Source organism: Bos indicus x Bos taurus, chromosome 8 (genome assembly GCF_003369695.1).
Source record: "Bos indicus x Bos taurus breed Angus x Brahman F1 hybrid chromosome 8, Bos_hybrid_MaternalHap_v2.0, whole genome shotgun sequence".
NCBI classification, from domain to species: Eukaryota; Metazoa; Chordata; class Mammalia; order Artiodactyla; family Bovidae; genus Bos; species Bos indicus x Bos taurus.
The window spans coordinates 95303797-95324494 of record NC_040083.1 but is presented as its reverse complement, the minus strand read 5'-3'; the positions used below and the strand labels follow the sequence as shown (position 1 = coordinate 95324494).

General features: G+C 39.0%; 1 protein-coding gene across 4 annotated transcripts in view; it reads right to left on the bottom strand.

Annotated features, from left to right (window-relative positions):
• The window catches only part of FSD1L (fibronectin type III and SPRY domain containing 1 like), a 61230-nt gene that overhangs the window by 37029 nt on the left and 3503 nt on the right, over positions 1 to 20698 (bottom strand). For all 4 annotated transcript variants that reach the window (XM_027550436.1, XM_027550437.1, XM_027550438.1 and 1 more), the window contains exons 2-4: positions 7372 to 7467; positions 4934 to 5065; positions 1808 to 1909 (exon numbers count right to left, since the gene is read on the bottom strand). In XM_027550436.1, coding sequence (XP_027406237.1) covers positions 1808 to 1909; positions 4934 to 5065; positions 7372 to 7467 — 330 coding nt within the window. The remainder of the gene's footprint in view (positions 1 to 1807; positions 1910 to 4933; positions 5066 to 7371; positions 7468 to 20698) is intronic.

The window sequence follows — 20698 nt, the reverse complement described above, 5'->3', positions numbered from 1 at the left end:
CTATTTTTGAGTACCATGTCCACATTTTATAGTTCTCTTGTCTTTTTCCTCTCTCTCCGGCACTCAGCTGTGAATTCTTGCTGCTACGATTATGCCTATCATTAACAGCTGCCCTAGTCCACTAGAAGGGGAATCTGTTGACAACTAAGAAACAAAAAGGGGAAAAAAAAACCCTAAAAACTCAGTAGCACCATGTACATATTAATAACAGATTCTGAGAAACCATCACAATGAGAAGATACTAAGTCTTGCTCATGAACTGTATGACATTGCTTCTGCTGACTCAACATCTTTTGCTTTCTGCATGTTTTTGGCTATGTTACAGATATTCGAAGTTATCACGTAAATGCCCTCTGACTAGGTGATGTAAATATACTTTTAAAATAATTTAAAGTATGATACAATTCCCTCATAAATCCTGTACATAAGTCTTACAAAGTACTATGATGAACTTTCTTATAACCCACATCCAAATTTAAGAATGAATTAGTTAACTGGTTTATGGCAAAAGAACTCTAATTCATTCTATCAAAAGGAATTAATTTTTAAATTTCATTTTCAAGATGTAGAGATATAAGTCAGCAAATGTTATCTTCTCAAGGAAGTCTTTTCTACCCTTAAAGTTCATAGAAAAATCATAAAATTAAATCACTGGTGGGCACAAGTGGATTATAAAGCCACCTTTCTAACAATAAAACAGTTCACTATATAGTCCACAAAGACCAAGAAAATATTAAACTTAAATATCTTGATAACACTACTTCACAGTATATATTTTACTAATTATGTCACTTAATTTCATACTCTTTCGCATCATTTTCTGTGTAGTCTACATACTTATTCTACATAAAAGAGTAGATGTGATTTGATAAATTGATACTCGTTAAAAAATGACTATACTTAAGACTTAGAATCTAGAATTAAGAATCTCTTATCAAACACCAGATTACAACATCAGCAGTCTTCTTGCTCTACTATTTATATCTCTGTATCAAATATACCCTATGCTGCTGCTGCTGCTAAGTCGCTGCAGTCGTGTCCGACTCTGTGCGACCCCATAGACGGCAGCCCACCAGGCTTCTCCGTCCCTGGGATTCTCCAGGCAAGAACACTGGAGTGGGTTGCCATTTCCTTCTCCAATGCATGAAAGTGAAAAGTGAAAGTGAAGTCGCTCAGTCATGTCCAACTCTTAGCAACCCCATGGACTGCAGCCCACCAGGCTCCTCTGTCCATGGGATTTTCCAGGAAAGAGTACTGGAGTGGGGTGCCATTGCCTTCTCCAAATATACCCTATAAGGACATACATTTTCATATTTCAATAAAGCATTCCTAAACAGTAGGACATTTAATACACTTAGTAACAAATTTCACAGTGCTCTCATATGCATTAAGTGATGATGTTTTCCCAATCAGCTCAGTGAAAGGAACACAATATAGATTTTTAAGAATGTTATTACCAATACCAATCTTTTTTCATTAGCCATAAAATGTTTATAACAAAGGTATGATTCAGCTAAAGCATACCTTTAAAATAAAGGGGGGATGTAACTTAAAAAAAGAGTAACTTCATTCATCTGAATTGAGCATTAAAATTTAAATAACTAATTAATTTGTTCACGGCCCCAATGACACATACTTCTAAGCATACGCTTTGGAATACATGAACAGCTAGCATTTTACTTAACAAATTCCAAACCTTTTCTAGTATCAGAAATGACTGAATGAATTCAAAATTAAATGGGGAAATATCATTTTCTTTTAAACAGAACTATCCTTTTTAAGTGGATTAGTCTTATTTTTTGGGTACCTTTGAAAATTCTTCAGGTTCCTTTATATCTAATGATCTTGTTGCAAATTCTAGTAGTTCTTCTGAGTTCTCCAGGGCATTATTACATTGACTAAGTTGACTCTAAAAATAATAATAATCATAAATCATTAAAACAGAATTTCCTATGATCAGAATCTTAAATGAACGTTATACTCTTAATAGCAATAATCAAATAAACATATTTTAGAGAGGTACTGAAGGTAATCACTAGCCATATATATAATAAATTTTAATTATCTTAAACCATCCAGAACAGCTTAATTGCATACAGATAAAGGTATACTCATCATTTAAAAATACAAAAGAAAACAAAGCAATTATAAATAGCTGGGGTCAAATTTATTTAAAGATTCTTCCAATCAGGGAGCCAGAAGACTATCAATGATTTAAATTATCAAAATAATCTATCTGTAGACAACATCCTCTATAACGGAGACTAAATTTCTAGATATTTAACTAAGCTAAAATGTATGAATCAAGTTACAGGTACATTCAGTTGAACACAATCTCAGTACTCCATTTATCACATTACTCAGGTAAAACATACTCCTATAAAGGCTAATTTACAGCTTCCAAAACTGTGTAACACAGAAGTCACAAATTCAAGTGTCTAGATTTCAAAAAAAAAGTCAAACATAAACAAAAAGTAGTAACTGTTACAGTGACGTGCTGTATATATAATGATGTGTTAATTTCACCTAACACGATCTTTCTTATTCAGTTCTCTTCTCTCTCAGCCTCTCTCCCTCACTTTACCGTTTGTAGTTTGAAACTAAGCTATGTGAAAATATTGTTAGTGATACCTTTAAACAAAGAAACAAACACATCTCTAAGCTTTTTGGGCTCCAAAATCACTACAGATGGTGACTGCAGCCATGAAATTAAAAGACGCTTGCTCCTTGGAAGGAAAGTTATGACCAACCTAGATAGCATATTCAAAAGCAGAGACATTACTCTGTCAACAAAGGTCTGTCTAGTCAAGGCTATGGTTTTTCCTGTGGTCATGTATGGATGTGAGAGTTGGACTGTGAAGAACGCTGAGTGCCAAAGAATTGATGCTTTTGAACTGTGGTGTTGGAGAAGACTCTTGAGAGTCCCTTGGACTGCAAGGAGATCCAACCAGTCCATTCTGAAGGAGATCAGCCCTGGGATTTCTTTGGAAGGAATGATGCTAAAGCTGAAACTCCAGTACTCTGGCCACCTCATGCGAAGAGTTGACTCACTGGAAAAGACTCTGATGCTGGGAGGGATTAGGGGCAGGAGAAGAAGGGGACGACAGAGGATGAGATGGCTGGATGGCATCACTAACTCGATGGACGTGCGTCTGAGTGAACTCCAGGAGTTGGTGATGGACAGGGAGGCCTGGTGTGCTACGATTCATGGGGTCGCAAAGAGTCGGACACAACTGAGCGACTGAACTGAACTGAAGCTTTTAAATGTATCCAAGATTCTTCTTCAGATTATTTATTTATATGTATTTATTAACATCTATTCCATATTCAAATCTACTTCGTTTTCCCTTACAATACACACTAAAGATAAAGTACATATGATTAAAATAGCAGAGAAAAAGCATGGGAGGGAGGAAGGAAGGCCGGAGATTAAGCAATTGAATGCTTAAAAGGTATTCCAAACTGGTGCTGTAAAGAAGGATCTGGGTTCAAGGCAAAACAGATACCTGCACAAGATGAATCATGGGTGAAACTTGAGGAGATGCTGAGTTTTCCTTTTTTCTCCAATCTTGTTTTTTAAATGAATGAATTTCTTACTTATTGAAATTTATGAATACTTTATGACTAAACTAATTACCCTTATATGATTTAAGTACAGCTGGCTCTTGAATAACAAGGAGGTTAATCCACAAATGGGCTTCCCTGGTGGGGAAGAGTCAACCCTTCACATCTGGAGTTCTTCTGCATCTGCAGAGTCAACCAACCACAGACTGTGTGATACTGCAGGATTTCCTACTGAAAAATATCAGCGTATAAGTGGATCCTCACAGTTCAAACCCATGTTGTTAACTGTAATATAACCCCTACCTCCTAAATATAAATAAGAAATCTCAACCAAGAAGACCAGGCAGACTTGAAAGGGAATTTAATTAACCCTTGGAAGTTGTGTGTATATAGCCTGTTTGTAAAACAAAGAGAACATCTGTATTTCTCCACAGCTTTCAGATTCTCAAAGACATCATAACCAAAATCAATACACAAAAATCAGTTGCACTTCTATAGATGAACAATCCAAGAAGGAAATTAAAAAAAAAATACCATTTATAGTAGCATCAAAAAGAATGAAATTCTTTGGAATAAACTTAATCAAGGAGTAAAAGACCTATTCACTGAATCCTACAAAACGTTGCTAAAAGAAATTAAAGACACAAATAAATGGGAAAACACAGCTTATGATTATGGGTTGGAAGACTTAATATGATCAATTCTATTATCCAAAGCAATCTACAAATTCAATGCAAACACTATCAAAATTTCAATGTATACCCATGTCTACTGCACCATTACTCACAAAAGCCAAGAGATGGAGGCAGCCCAAATGTCCACAGACAGATACATAGATAAAGAAAATGTGGTAAATATATACAAGGGAATATTATTCAGTCAAAAAAGAGAAGGAAATCCTGGCACATGCTACAAAATGGATGAACGTTGAGGACATTATGCTGAGTGAAATAAGCCAGACACCAAAGGGACAAATACTGTACGAGTCCACTTATATGAGACGTCTACAGTAGTCAGGATCCTGAAAACACAACACAAGGGTGGATGCCAGGCAGTGGGTGAAGGGGCACGTGGAGAGTTGTTCAATGGGTATAGAGTTGCAGTTCTGCAAGATGAAAAAGTCCTAGAGACACATTACACAACAAAGTGAATATACTTAATACTACTGTATATTTTAAAACAGTTAAGAGGGTAAATCTTAAGTTTTTTTATCACAATTTTAACAAAATGGTATCTATGACCAATATGAAATTAATCACTCTTCTATAAAAGTACAGTTATACACAAAAACTCACTAATTTTTGCTTTTAATCAACCAAGCATTATACAGACTAAACTTATTCATATTTAAATCGTTGTATGATCTCACCTGTAACTCTTGTGATTTACGCGCTTGTTCCTGCTTAATACTGTTAATCATGCTTTCCTTTACCTCATCCAATATGGAGTATAAACTGTCAAATTCTTCATCTAATTCTGAAAGTATGTTAGAAGAATTTTCCTGTTTAATAAACAAATAAAACAAATTATTTTACTTAAGAGCTATTAAACACTAAAAAACTAAAAGATACAGTGCTTATTAAAGCAGAGAATAAATTCATACTATGAACTACCATAGCCTAACATCATAAAATAATTAAAATTCTAATATTTGACATAAGGTTTTAAAAACATATCAATCCAAGAAGCTGGCTGCACCAATCCTGATAGTTCTACTTCAGCAATGCAGCCTTTCATGAACTAGCCCACACCATCTCCTCACTTTTATAAGACTGTTTCCACAGGACAAGGTGAAAGGTTGTTTTAAGGCTGTCAACTTTGTCCTGACCTTTGGGCTCTAAGGCAGGCCCTAAGCCAGTGGTTTACAACCTTTGGTGTGCATGAGAATCATCAGTGAAGCAGATTTTAATAAAATATTCCAAAGACTTTGATTCTGTAACTCTGAGGAATAGTTTGGGCATATAGGGTTGCGGCTGATTTTGCACAAAGTTTTAAATCTCTCAGATTGTCTAAAACACTGCATTTACACAAGATAAGCAGAATTAAAAGACTAAGTAATCTTTATTGGGTTCGAAGAAAAAGATCAAACACTGAATTCTGGTGCCAGAAGGAACCTCAGAAATCATCTACTGACTAGAATTTATAGTCAAACTTCTAAATTTTACAAACGAAAATACAGACTTGCCCAAAGCCCCACACCTATTTATTAGTGGCAGAACCAATACAGCATTTCAAACTGTCACCCTCCCAGAGTTCCTCACTGCCTCATTAAGCAAGATGCTTCTATTTCAAGAAGAAATAAGAAAATATCTGTGAAACCTCTAGATAAGCAATATCCATACTTGCAACAAGTATGAGGCAGAAGAAATTATCTTAAAGTACTGTTCGACATAGACAAATCATTCAACTAAGAGAAGTGAAACTGGCACTGGTTTACAGAACTAATACAGAAAATCTACTATAATATTACAATCCAAATTTTTGCTTATAATGTTTATAAAATCAGACATGATCTCACTAGAGGCTTACAAAAGTGGTGTTAATCATTTTACTCTCTTTTATACAGTAGTAAGAACATGATTTGGAGGAAGAAATGTGCAGTTTGGAAGGCAGAAGAACTAAGTCAAATTCCACACTAATGACTCAGTAAAAGTGTGACATTGGACAAGCCACTTAAACTCCTGGACCTTAGTTCTTCCATCTATAAAAAGGAACTGGCCTACTCTTTTCCCTCTCAGTGACCAACTGGCATATCCTTAGAGTCTCCTGCCCACTACAGCTTACATTCCCATCTTCAATGACAAGGGTGTAGTTTAATTCCACCTCTATTTCTTTTTCTGGATGCTAAAGTAAAGTCCGAATAATTTGTCAATCAGAAAAAATAGTATGAGCTAGCTCTATCTTAAGGCATCTTTTTCCAGATTTCAAATATAATTCTCTTGTCCACAGGCCAAGAGTTTTAGAACCACTAGTTTTGCTTATTTAAAGAAACTGGATTAGTGGATTCTAATAAAATACTTTGAGACAAAGATAGTTAGAGTGGTAAAGATTATAATCAACTAACTTCAATCACAGCAAATTCAGAAGAAAAGAAAACATAAGACCATAGGTTTAACAAGCAAAGAGCTTGGCAATTAACTAGGTTGAACCAAACAAAAACCATAGGAAAGGATACACTGTCTACAAGGGTCCTGGAAATCTTCTATTAATACGTTTATCTTACAAAGAAATGACCCTTAAATTAATTAAGGTGCATTCACAGAAAAGCACCACCAGCTTATCTTAAGGTCCCTTCCACAATCAACATGTGATTATTTACAGTACGGATTACCTACCTAAACCTGGGATCATTTCCGTAAGTACTCCCCTCTCTTCTCATTGGGCACTTTATCTTTTATGTTTTGCTTTCATCTAGTTCTGCAAGTGGACCTCTTACTATTTACATCTTCCTTCTATTATTTACCGTAAAAGAAATGTTTAGCTTCCCAGTACTTTTGGAAAGGTATGATTTGCTCTTACTTGGGATTAGAAAATACAAACATGAAATGGAAACGAACAAAAGTGAGCATTATAATATTCCTACCAATTACTATTCCAGAGTTTTCTTCTTCCCTAATATTTGATCTTTCTATAGAGAATCTGGGACTAGCAAATGAAGCATTTTTTTCCATCTGCCATTAAAAAAAACTGCTCTCATCTTCATTAGTTTATAATCTAGAGTTAATGGTATATATTTATACTTATGATTCCACCCAACAATCATTCACTGTGATATATTCACACAAATTTTTCTAAACAGATTCATACCTGAACTCCTTTTAGTGTTTGGTTTAGTGTATCAATAAAGTTCTGAATTTCATCATTTTTATTTGCCAGAGTTGAAATGATCCTTTGCAGAGCTTCCTAGGATAAAACATTTTTAACATTATGATATTTTATTAAAAGAGAATTATAAACTTCACTACAACAATTGTCTTTTAAAAAAAATCTCTGAATATCAGAACATATTATGTAACAAACAGGAGCAATGTAAAACTGTGCATTGTTCAAAGGCTGTAATTACAAAAGATGGCATACATACTGGTTGTTTTAAAACCTCTTATCCCTACAGCACAACCATACCTTTCACCACCGTACCTTTCACACTACACATGAACAATATTATTTAGTCACCACCATACCTTTCATATTACAGATGATCAGCATTATTTAATATAAAGACTGTAAGTCATAAGACCATGGCAAATGAGTAAAATCAAATTCTTAAACGATGCAAAAATATATGAAACTTCTAATCAACATCAGGATATAGGAGTAAACGTTGAGACACTGAAATTTGACATTTATAAAAATTAAATCTTACAAATATAAAAGTAGATAATAAATTTGCATTTAAAATTACATTTACCAATACAATATTGCAACTATCCTCCAGTTAAAAACATTTTTAAAATTACAACATTCATGGAAATATTTACAGATGATATAGAACCATAATAAATAAGGCAGATAATTTCAGTAGCAAATACCTCAGACTTTGATAATGCTTCCTATTATAATAGAACACTCTATTTAATTTTCTCATCTCTGTAGTTCAGTGTTGTCCAATAAAATTTCCTGCTATGATGGAAATACTCCATATGTGTCAATAAAAGTGAAAGGGAAAAAAACACAGAAACCTAGGCCATCATTAGTTAGTCAGTTAGTTTAGTCCATCAGTCGTGTCCAACTCTTTGCGACCCCATGGATGCAGCACACCAGGCCTCCTTGTCCATTACCAACTCCCGGAGTTTACTCAAACTCATGTCCATTGACTCGGTGATGCCATCCAACCATCTAATCCTCTGTCGTCCTGTTCTCCTTCTGCCTTCAATCTTTCCCAGCTTCAGGGTCTTTTCAACTGAGTCAGTTCTTCACATCAGGTGGCCAAAGTATTGGAATTTCAGCTTCAGCATCAGTCCTTCCAATGAATATTCAGAACTAATTTCCTTTAAGATGGACCGGTTGGATCTCCTTGCCGTCCAAGGGACTCTCAAGAGTCTTCTCCAACACCACAGTTCAACAGCATCAATTCTCCAGTGCTCAGCTTTCTTTATAGTCCAAATTTCACATCCATACATGACTACTAGAAAAACCATAGCTTTGACTAGACGGACCTCTGTTGGTAAAGTGATGTCTCTGCTTTTTAATATGGTGTCTAGGTTGATCATAGCTTTTCTTCTAAGGAGCAAGCATCTTTTAATTTCATGGCTGCAGTCACCATCTGCAGTGATTTTGGAGCCCAGAAAAATAAAGTCACCCACTGTTTCCCCATCTATGTCCCATGAAGTGATGGGACCAGATGCCATAATCTTGGTTTTCTGAATGTTGAGTTTTAAGCCATTTTTTCACTCTCCGCTTTCACTTTCATCAAGAGGCTCTTTAGTTCTTCTTCACTTTCTGCCATAAGGGTGGTGTCATCTGCATATCTGAGGTTATTGATATTTCTCCCAGCAATCCTGACTCCAGCTTGTGCTTCATCCAGCCCAGCGTTTCTCATGATGTACTCTGCATATAAGTTAAATAAGCAGGGTGACAATATACAGCCTTGACGTACTCCTTTCCCTATTTGGAAACTACCAACACAATTGCACTCATCTCACACGCTAGTAAAGTAATGCTAAAAACTCTCCAAGCCAAGCTTCAACAATACGTGAACAGTGAACTTTCAGATGTTCAAGCTGGTTTTAGAAAGGGCAGAGGAACCAGAAATCAAATTGCCAACATCCGCTGGATCATGGAAAAAGCAAGAGAGTTCCAGATAAACATCTATTTCTGCTTTCCTGACTATGCCAAAGGCTTTGACTGTGTGGATCACAATAAACTGTGGAAAATTCTGAAAGAGATGGGAATACCAGACCATCTGACCTGCCTCTTAAGAAATCTGTATGCAGGTCAGGAAGCAACAGTTTAGAACTGGACATGGAACAAGACTGGTTCCAAATAGGGAAAGGAGTATCTCAAGGCCATCATTACGGTCTTTCATTTGTGCTCTACATGCAGTCATCAACTACAGTACATTTTACTCTGAACTAACTCTGGGTAGCTATTTCCTTCTCCACAGGAGCTTTCCAACCCAGGGCTCGAACCCAGGGCTCCAAGCCCTAAAACTCTGTAATCACTATTACTACAAGTCAGTATCATATCTCGATTTATACCTTTGCAAAATTTCTTAACTGGCCTCTGATCCATTTTTTCTCCCCCATAAACAGTTCCCTATATTGCAGCTAGAATAGTAAGTTAAGCATCATTCTTCCTGATCAATCATCTTGCCTAAGTCCTTTGATAAAATCAAAATCTTTTAACATGAGCTGTTAACATGACCTTAAACATGACCTTACATAATCCGTGAGACCCTGTATGATCTCCCTATTGCCTACTTCACCTATTTCAATTCACACCACACTTTCTCTCTATTGCTGTATTCCAGCTTCAGGAGCCTGCGGTGACTGTCTCTAATATGCCTTGCTTCCCACCTGGGAACCCTCACATTTATCAGCTTCTTCACTTATAACCACTGTTCTAAAACATATACATGATTTATTGTTAATACAAGTTCCAAAAGCATAGAATGTGCCCATTCTATGTATCTATACATACATGCTTGCTTCATTTATTTCCAAAGCCCGACGGTGAAGAAGGGCAAAGACAGCTTTTAGCTGGGACTCTCTCAATCTAACAGGATGCTGACAAGGATCTCTCAGACTTCATTTCAGGTTTCAAGCCTCCCATTACCCTCCAAACACTGATAAAGTGATAAAGATGGATAAAGGCAATATAAATTATCTGAAGTTTATCTAAATAATACTGAATATAATTGATCTTAGTGGCCATGACTAAAAGTTTTGGGTGATACAGGTCTGAATATATGCTTTGACAAATACAAATTCTGCTGGGTCACAGTAAAATATATAGAACATCATGTCTCCAGAGGCAGTATGCACAGGTAATCTCAGCCATTATCCTTTGATCACACACCACAAGCACCAGGATTTTGGGGGGAAAAAAAAAACCTACTCTCAGAATTAAGCCTCTCAACTACTTGACTATGGAATTAGGCTAAGGTAACTGCCATGCTAACAAAAAAAGGGTGGGGGGTACACACCCCAGCCAAGCACTACTGCTATGGAATGGCTCAAACTAGCCTGGGATGTACAAGGCATGAGGCACCCATCATCAAAGAACAGCTTAAAGTTATGCTTATAGTCCCTAGAAATCATGTGAAGTAAAAGCACAATCAACTGACTACGAGCAAAATAATAACTAACACAGGCTGCCCTGGTGGCTCAGACGGTAAAGCATCTGCCTGCAATGCGAGAGACCCAGGTTTGATCCCTGGGTTCGGAAGATCCCCTGGAGAAGGAAATGGCAACCCACTCCAGTACTCTTGTCTGGAAAACTCCATGGATGTAGGAGCCTGGTAGGCTACAGTCCATGGGGTCACAAAGAGTCGGACACAACTGAGCAACTTCACCACTTTATACTCTTAAAGGCCAAGCACTATCTTAGGCTCTTTACAAAAATTTGTTTAATCCTGTCAAGAATCCTATGAGGCAGGATACTTGGTTATTCCCATTTTCCAATTCAGAAGCTGAGGTATAAAGTGGGTAGCTAACTTGCCCGGGACCTCAAGAGTTAGTATGTGGCAGAACCAGAATTCAAATCACAACAGTCTGCCTTGTGAGTCTGTGCTTTTTTCTCTTTTTTTCCCGAGTCTGTGCTGTTAACAATTAACACTATACTACCTAAAAACAAAGGTCAGAGGTTCATGTAAAGAAGGTCAGAACATCTAAGGACACTGAAAGGACTTAAGATGGTCTTTAAAACTGCAAAAAATTAAGAATGATCAAGAGGTTGTAACCTTTGTTACAGGTTGCAACCTTTGTTGCAGGAAGGGGGACCCCTTCCAGGGCTCGAAACTGGGCTCTTGTCTAACACTCAGAAATGAATTGTCCGAAGAGACACATGTGCTGACAAAGCAAGAGATTTTATTGGGAAAGGGCACCTGAGTGGAGACCAGTGGGTAAGGGAACCCAGGAGAACAGCTCTGCCTCATGGCTCAAAGTCTTGGGTTTTATGGTGATGGGATTAGCTTCCAGGTTGTCCTTAGCCAATCATTCTGACTCAGAGTCCTTCCTGCGGTGCATGCCTTGTTCAGCCAAGAAGGATGCCAGACAGAAGGATTCTGGGAGGTGGTGGAACATGTGGTGTCTCCTTTTGATCTTTCCTGAACTCTTCCGGTTGATGGTGGCTTATTAGTTCCGTGTTCCTTACCAGGACCTCCTGTCATAAAACGACTCATGCAGATGGTTACTATGGTGCCTGGCCAGCGTGGGCAGTTTCAGTCAGTGTACTTCCCCTAACACCATCTCGCCAAATACAAGGGCAGCAGTAACAGCTATTCTTACTACAGGCGTATCATCTTTTAAGTCTGAGAACATGACGACTTCACTATTTGAAATGATTCTACTGGCTTTACCTTAATATATGTGAATGTGATAAACTCAAATGTCTTAATTCTGCATTCAACAAAAAGCTTGGCCAACGTGGGCTACTTAACTGCAAACTATCCAGGGCAACAAGCCCCTGAAGTTTTGATGCAGAAACTTCTTATTCTTAGAGCTAGTGGCAAAACACCAGTATATCCAGGCTTTCAGGCTATTCCGAATCCAAAAGCATCAATACCAAGTGGTCATGACTGGACACTGTGATAACTAGACACTGTGATCTATGGGTTTCCCACCAGGGTCTGCGTGGACCAGGAGAAAATTTCTGATTCAAATTCTACATTAATATTCCAGACAGTTGAGATACACAAACCTAGAACCACTGCAAATATCACTAAGCAATCTACAATTTAAGGGGGCCAACAATTACTACAGCATTTCAGTTAGTATTCAGTAAGCACTGTGTGCCAGGCAGGCTTCCTGGTGGCTCAGCAGCAAAGAATCTGCTTGCCAATGCAGGAGATATGGGTTTGATCCCTGGGTCAGGAAGATCCCCTGGAGAACGAAATGGCTATCCACTTCAGTATTCTTGTCTGGAAAATCCCATGGACAGAGGAGCCTGGCGGGTCCATGGGGTCTCAAAAGAGTCAGACACAAGTCAGCAACTAAACAGCAACAACATGCCAGGCACTGAGGAAAGCTTCCAACGTGGACTACTTTTTAACCACCACGACAGAAAGTAGTCTTTGCATCTTCTGGTTGAAGAGAAGGTTAAAGGCTTCTTTGATCACACAGCTGTCAAATGGCAGTCACAATTCAAATCCAGAAAGCTACCTCGAGAGTCTGCACTTTTACACCACTCTAAGCTGTATACTTCCTGGCAGACTTCCCTGGTGGCTCAGATGGTAAAGCGTCTACCTACAACATAGGAGACCTGGGTTTGATCCCTGGGTCGGGAAGATCCCCTGGAGAAGGAAATGGCAACCCACTCCAGTATTCTTGCCTGGAAAATTCCATGGATGGAGGAGCCTGGTTGGCTACTGTCCATGGGGTCGCAAAAAGTCGGACACGACTGAGCGATTTCACTCACTTAAGCTGTATACACTGCAGATGATTGTACAAAAACAATCAGAGGGTTCCTGGAACCAGAGCAAAGGGATCAATGAAAATATCCTAATGCCACCAAGGATTATGCCACTTGTTTCACTCCACACCACAGAGCCCTCCTTTGACTTAGGTAATGAGCAGAAATCCAGAATGCTCTATCCAGTTGGTAAGTCAGACAACCAGAATCTTACCAGCTGACCACAGCTATGGCAACACATGACAAAGAGTACTGTGCTCAAAGGTGAGCACGGTGCAAAGAGCTAAAAAAAGGGAATTATATATTGTTGAGGAATTCAGGAATCTGATCATCATGCACGCTTAGTCTCTCAGTCATGTCCAACTCTTTGTGACCCAATGGACTGCAGCCCGCCAGACTCCTCTCTGTACATGGGATTCTCCAGGCAAGAATACTAGAGTGGGTTGCCATGCCCTCCTCCAGAGGATCTTCCCAACCCCAGGATCGAACTCAGGTCTCCTCCTGCATTGCAGGTGGATTCTTTACTGTCTGAGCCACCAGGGAGGAATCTGATTGTCAGAAATAGCTAATTGGGAAGCCATGCCCTGTATCGTTATAGTGAAGCAGCTGGGATTACCACTTCTGTATATGGATATAACTGAGGTGATCCGCAGAAAAAATATCTAATAAAAGGCCTGGTGAGGAATGCTGTCTTTTCACCCTGAGCCCAATTATAAGATATCAGGGCAGAAGAAGAGATTCTCTCCCAACAAGGATTTGAGGAAATACAGTGTGTCAGAGGCTGAAGAAGCCTCCCATTTTCAGTGACCTCTGAACTGGCTGTTCCATCCTGTGAAATCCAGGAAGTGCACATTCAGCCAAGGAAACCAGGAATCCCAGCATCTAATTAAGGGAGGTGGGATAGAAGTAGAATGGGGGTACTCTCAGGTACTGCTCGGAGCAGTATAAACTGACAAAATCCTTCTAGAGGGTGATTCGGCAATACACATCAAAAGATATAAGCATATATACACAATGACTCACATTCCACTTCTATTAATTTATTCTAAGTTAAAGGGGAACTAATTAATTAAAGATACAAGTATTTTGTAAAGTTTAAAAATAAAATAAAATTTAAAAAAGAAAAAAAAAAGATACAAGTAGAGACCTGACAACAAAGATGTTCATCTTAGTGTTATTTATAATATTAAAAAGACCAACATAAATGTATGACAAAGGGTACTCATTAAAAATCAAGTAATATTAATACATCCATACTAAAAAAAATTGCTGAATCATTAAAAGTGCTGTAGAACAATATTAACATGGTAAAAGATACTTCACATATTAAGTGAGAGGCAAATTATAAATTACTATAAACAGCATAAAACTATAGCTTTTCTAAGTTTCTATATTCACAGTCAACAAGAGAGTCCGAAATGCAGTACTTGAGTGCAATCTCAAAAACAACAGAATGATCTCAGTTTGCTTTCAAGGCAAATCATTCAATAATCCAAGTCTATGCCCCAATTACTAATCCCGAAGAGGCTGAAGTTGAACAGTTCTATGAAGACCCACAAAACCTTCTAGAACTAACACCAAAACAAGATAACCTTTTCTCATAGGGGATTGGAATGCGAAAGTAGCAAGTCAAGAGATACCTGGAGTAACAGGCAAGTTTGACCTTGGAGTACAAAATGAAGCAGGGCAAAGGCTAATAGAGTTTTGCCAAGAGAATGCATTGGTCACAGCAAACACCCTCTTCCAACAACATAAGAGACTACTCTACAATGGACATCACCAGATGGTCAATACCAAAATCAGACTGATTATATTCTTTGCAGCCAAAGATGGAAAAGCTCTATACAGTCAGCAAAAACAAGATCTGGAGCTCACTGTGACTCAGATCTTGACAGCTTATTACAAAATTCAGGCTTAAGTTGAAGAAAGAAGGGAAAACAACTAAGCCATTCAGGTATGACCTTAATCAAATCCCTTATGATTATACAGTGGAAGTGAGAAATAGATTCAAGGGATTAGATCTGGTAGATCTAATCAGGTGTGCCTGAAGAACTATGGACGAGGTTCACAACACTGTACAGGAGGAGGTGATCAAAACAATCCCCAAAGAAAAAATGCAAAAAGGCAAAATGGCTGTCTGAGGAGGCCTTACTAACAGCTGAGAAAAGAAGAGAAGCTAAAGGCAAAGGAGAAAGGGAAAGATATATCCAACTGACTGCAGACTTCCCGAGAATAGCAAGGAGTGATACGAAAGCCTTCTTAAGTGAACAATGCAAAGAAATAGAGGCGAAAACATTGAATGGGAAAGTCTAGAGACCTCTTCAAGAAAATTGGAGATACCAAAAGAACAAGTAACATTTCATGCAAAGATGGGCACAATAAAGGACAGAAATGGCAAGAACCTAACAGAAGCAGAAGCTATTAAGAAGAGGTGGCAAGAATACACAGAAGACCTATACAAAAAAGGTCTTAATGATCTGGATAACCATGATGGTATGGTCACTCACCTAGAGCCAGACATCCTGGAATGTGAAGTCAAGAGGGCCTTGGGAAGCATCACTACAAAGCTAGTGGAGGTGATGGAATTCCAGCTAAGCTATTTAAAGTCCTAAAAGATGATGCTGTTAAAGTGCTGCACTCAATATGCCAGCGAATTTGGAAAACTCAGCAGTGGCCACAGGACTGGGATAGGTCAGTTTTCATTCCAATCCTAAAGAAACGCAATGCCAAACAATGTTCAAATTGTGCTCATCTCACATGCTAGCAAGGTAATGCTTAAAATCCTTCTAGCTATGGCAAACCTAGACAGTGCATTAAAAAGCAGACATCACTTTGCCGACAAAGGTCCATATAGTCAAAGCTATGGTTTTGCCACTAGTCATGTAGGTAGGGGTGTGAGAGTTAGACCATAAAGAAGGCTTAGTACCGAAGAATGATGCTTTGGAACTGTGGTGTTGGAGAAGACTCTTGAGAGTCCTTTGGACTGCAAACAGATCAAGCCAATCAATCCTAAAGGAAAACAACCCTGAATATTCATTCACTAGAAGGACTGAAGCTGAAGCTCCAATACTTTGGCCACCTGATGTGAAGAGCCAACTCACTGGAAAAGATCCTGATGCTGGGAAAGACTGAGGGCAGGAGAAGAAAGGGGCAACAGAAGACGAGATGGCTGGATGGCATCACCAAGTCAACGGACATGAGTTTGAGCAAACTCCGGGAGATAGTAAAGGACCCGGAAAGCCTGGTGTGCTGCAGTCCATTGGGTTGCAAAGAGTTGGACACGACTGAGCGACTGACAACAACAATATGTATAAAAATACCCTGGAATATAACACACAGATAAATGTTAAAAGGAGTCATCTCTGGGTAGCAGGATAATGGGTGATTTTTATTTTCATTTATCTATACCTCCTAATTCCCTAATAAACTTGTATTAGTTATATTTATAATATAACAGAAGTGCACAGGCTGGCTCTGTTAATATTATTATAAATTAGTTCAAAATATGATTACCTATCATCAATGAATATCAATAACTGAGATCAGATTCTATCAGAGCCTTGTGACTGGGAAGAAGTGTCAACTGAGGATATAAAACATACAAAAAGAAAGCTGGAGGAAAAAATCCACTAACATCAAAATACTGTCTACCCTAGGTTGGAGTGGAATATCTACTACATGGAATTCAATATATGTTTGTTGCATTAATAATTCTGCTTACTTTCAGCCAGGCACTGCAATGAACCATTGTCTTTAAAAATTTTTTTAAGTTTAACTGTAATTCTAATTTTTTAAAACTGTCAAGTTCAATAGAAAAATGAAGATACCTGTGTTTAAACACTGATTATGAGTATGTCAGAAGAGTTCTTTGAAGAGGGCATCTCCTCTGCTGCACATCCCAGATTGCTTTGACTCAGTCCATGGGCATGACTGCCATTGTGCTTGGCTGGGGTGTATAAAACCCCAGTTACACTTTCCTATTCACACTCTATTTTAGAAAGCAGAAACCTTCCCTCATAAAATAAAAAGGGCTGGAGAGAGGGAAGATACATATGTTACAGGAAAATAAAGATTTATAGCAGCAAGAGAGACCAAGTTCCAGGGTTTCATCTAAATCATGTTCTATGCTGCTGCTGCTGCTATGTCATTTCAGTCGTGTCCAACTCTGTGTGATCCCATAGACGGCAGCCCACCAGGCTCCTCCGTCCCTGGGATTCTCCAGGCAAGAATACTGGTGTGAGTTGCCACTTCCTTCTCCAATGCATGCATGCATGCTAAGCCGCTTCAGTCATATCCGACTCTGTGCGACCCCATGAACAACAGCCCACCAGGCTCCTCTGTCCACGGGATTCTCTAGGCAAGAACACTGGAGTGGGTTGCCATTTCCTTCTCCAAAATCACGTTTTATACTTTCCATCAACTATTTTTACTAGACTTAACTAGTTTCTTAACCAAAAAACCCTACTTTATAGGGGTTTATTTCTGTTAATATTTTAAGTTTTAATGACATTAATCATATGACTACATAAAGGCAAAGGAGCCAGGCAAGAGTGTCCTAATGAAAAAAACTTGGGCTGTGAGGAAAGAGCTGGTTTGAATCCAGACTGCCACTTGCTAACTGTGTTATTTAATCTCTTATTAATTTTAACAAGTTATTTAATCTCTCTTGAGTTCCATCTTCTATATCTGGGCAATACAAATAAGAGCTGTTATGAGAATTTAAAGCAGTCTTTGCAGCCAAAGATGGAGAAGCTCTATAGAGTCAACAAAAACAAGACCGGGAGCTGACTGTGGCTCAGATCATGAACTCCTTATTACCAAATTCAGACTTAAATTGAAGAAAGTAGGGAAAACCACTAGACCATTCAGGTATGACCTAAATCAAATCCCTTATGATTATACAGTGGAAGTGAGAAATAGATTTAAGGGCCTAGATCTGATAGATAAGAGTGCCTGATGAACTATGGACGGAGGTTCGTGACATTGTACAGGAGACAGGGATCAAGACCATCCCCATGGAAAAGAAATGCAAAAAAGCAAAATGGCTGTCTGGGGAGGCCTTACAAATAGCTGTGAAAAGAAGAGAAGCGAAAAGCAAAGGAGAAAAGGAAAGATATAAGCATCTGAATGCAGAGTTCCAAAGAATAGCAAGAAGAGATAAGAAAGCCTTCCTCAGAGATCAATGCAAAGAAATAGAGGAAAACAACAGAATGGGAAAGACTAGAGATCTCTTCAAGAAAATTAGATACACCAAGGGAACATTTCATGCAAAGATGGGTTCGATAAAGGACAGAAATGGTATGGACCTAACAGAAGCAGAAGATATGAAGAAGAGTTGGCAAGAATACACAGAAGAACTGTACAAAAAAGATCTTCACGACCAAGATAATCACGATGATGTGATCACTGACCTAGAGCCAGACATCCTGGAATGTGAAGTCAAGTGGGCTTTAGAAAGCATCACTAGGAACAAAGCTAGTGGAGGTGATGGAATTCCAGTGGAGCTATTTCAAATCCTGAAAGATGATGCTGTGAAAGTGCTGCACTCAATATGCCAGCAAATTTGGAAAACTCGGCAGTGGCCACAGGACTGGAAAAGGTCAGTTTTCATTCCAATCCCAAAGAAAGGCAATGCCAAAGAATGCTCAAACTACCGCACAATTGCACTCATCTCACATGCTAGTAAAGTAACGCTCAAAATTCTCCAAGCCAGGCTTCAGCAATACGTGAACTGTGAACTTCCTGATGTTGAAGCTGGTTTTAGAAAAGACAGAGGAACCAGAGATCAAATTGCCAACATCCGCTGGATCATAGAAAAAGCAAGAGAGTTCCAGAAAAACATCTATTTCTGCTTTATTGACTATGCCAAAGCCTTTGACTGTGTGGATCACAATAAACTGTGGAAAATTCCCAAAGAGATGGGAATACCAGACCACTTGACCTGCCTCTTGAGAAATCTGTATGCAGGTCAGGAAGCAACAGTTAGAACTGGACATGGAGCAACAGACTGGTTCCAAATAGGAAAAGGAGTACGTCAAGGCTATATATTGTCACCCTGCTCATTTAACTTATATGCAGAGTACATCATGAGAAACGCTGGACTGGAAGAAGCACAAGCTGGAATCAAGATTGCCAGGAGAAATATCAATAACCTCAGATATGCAGATGACACCACCCTTATGGCAGAAAGTGAAGAGGAACTCAAAAGCCTCTTGATGAAAGTGAAAGAGGAGAGTGAAAAAGTTGGCTTAAAGCTCAACATTCAGAAAACTAAGATCATGGCATCTGGTCCCATCAGTTCATGGGAAATAGATGGGAGAAACAGTGGAAACAGTATCAGACTTTATTTTTTTGGGCTCCAAAATCACTGCACATGGTGACTGCAGCCATGAAATTAAAAGATGCTTACTCCTTGGAAGGAAAGTTATGACCAACCTAGATAGCATACTCAAAAGCAGAGACATTACTTTGCCAACAAAGGTCCATCTAGTCAAGGCTATGGTTTTTCCAGTGGTCATGTATGGATGTGAGAGTTGGACTGTGAAGAAGGCTGAGCGCTGAAGAACTGATGCTTTTGAACTGTGGTGTTGGAGAAGACTCTTGAGAGTCTCTTGGACTGCAAGGAGATCCAACCAGTCCATTCTGGTTGGAGAATGGAGATCACCATCTCCATCTCCCAGAAGATCAGCCCTGGGATTTCTTTGGAAGGAATGATGCTCAAGCTGAAACTCTAGTACTTTGGCCACCACACGTGAAGAGTTGACTCACTGGAAAAGACTCTGATGCTGGGAGGGATTGGGGGCAGGAGGAGAAGGGGACGGCAGAGGATGAGATGGCTGGATGGCATCACTGATTCAATGGACGTGAGTCTGAGTGAACTCCGGGAGACGGTGATGGACAGGGAGGCCTGGCGTGCTGTGATTCATGGGGTCGCAAAGAGTCAGACACAACTGAGCGACTGAACTGAACTGAACTGAACATAATACTGTATGTGGAACAATGCTCAGATTTCATTTCTCTTTCCTTTGCTCAATCCTGAAGGAAAGTCAGTCAATCCTAAAGCACAATCCAGTCAATCCTAAAGGAAATCAGTCCTGAATATTCACTGGTAGGACTGATGCTGAAGCTGAAACTCCAATACTTTGGCCACCTGATGTGAAGAACCGACTCATTGGAAAAGACCCTGATTCTGGGAAAGATTGAAGGCAGGAGGAGAAGGGGATGACAGAGGATGAGATGCTTGGATGGCATCACTGACTCGATGGACATGAGTTCGAGCAAGCTTTGGGAGTTTGTGATGGACAGGGAAGCCTGGCGTGCTGCAGTCCATGGAGTCGCCAAGAGTCAGACATGACTGAGTGACTGAACTGAACTTCCTTTGCTCAGGAATGAGAAAAAGGAGTCATTTTGGAACATGAGGCAGTGGGTTACCTGGATATGGTGTGAGTCTCTGAACTGCCAGAGTACACTATGAAAGTAAAGGATAACAAATACCAGGGCAGAGGAAGAAACTGGGATGAGGAAGCCAAGTGCAGACATGCTACTGATTGCAGGCTCTGCTGTG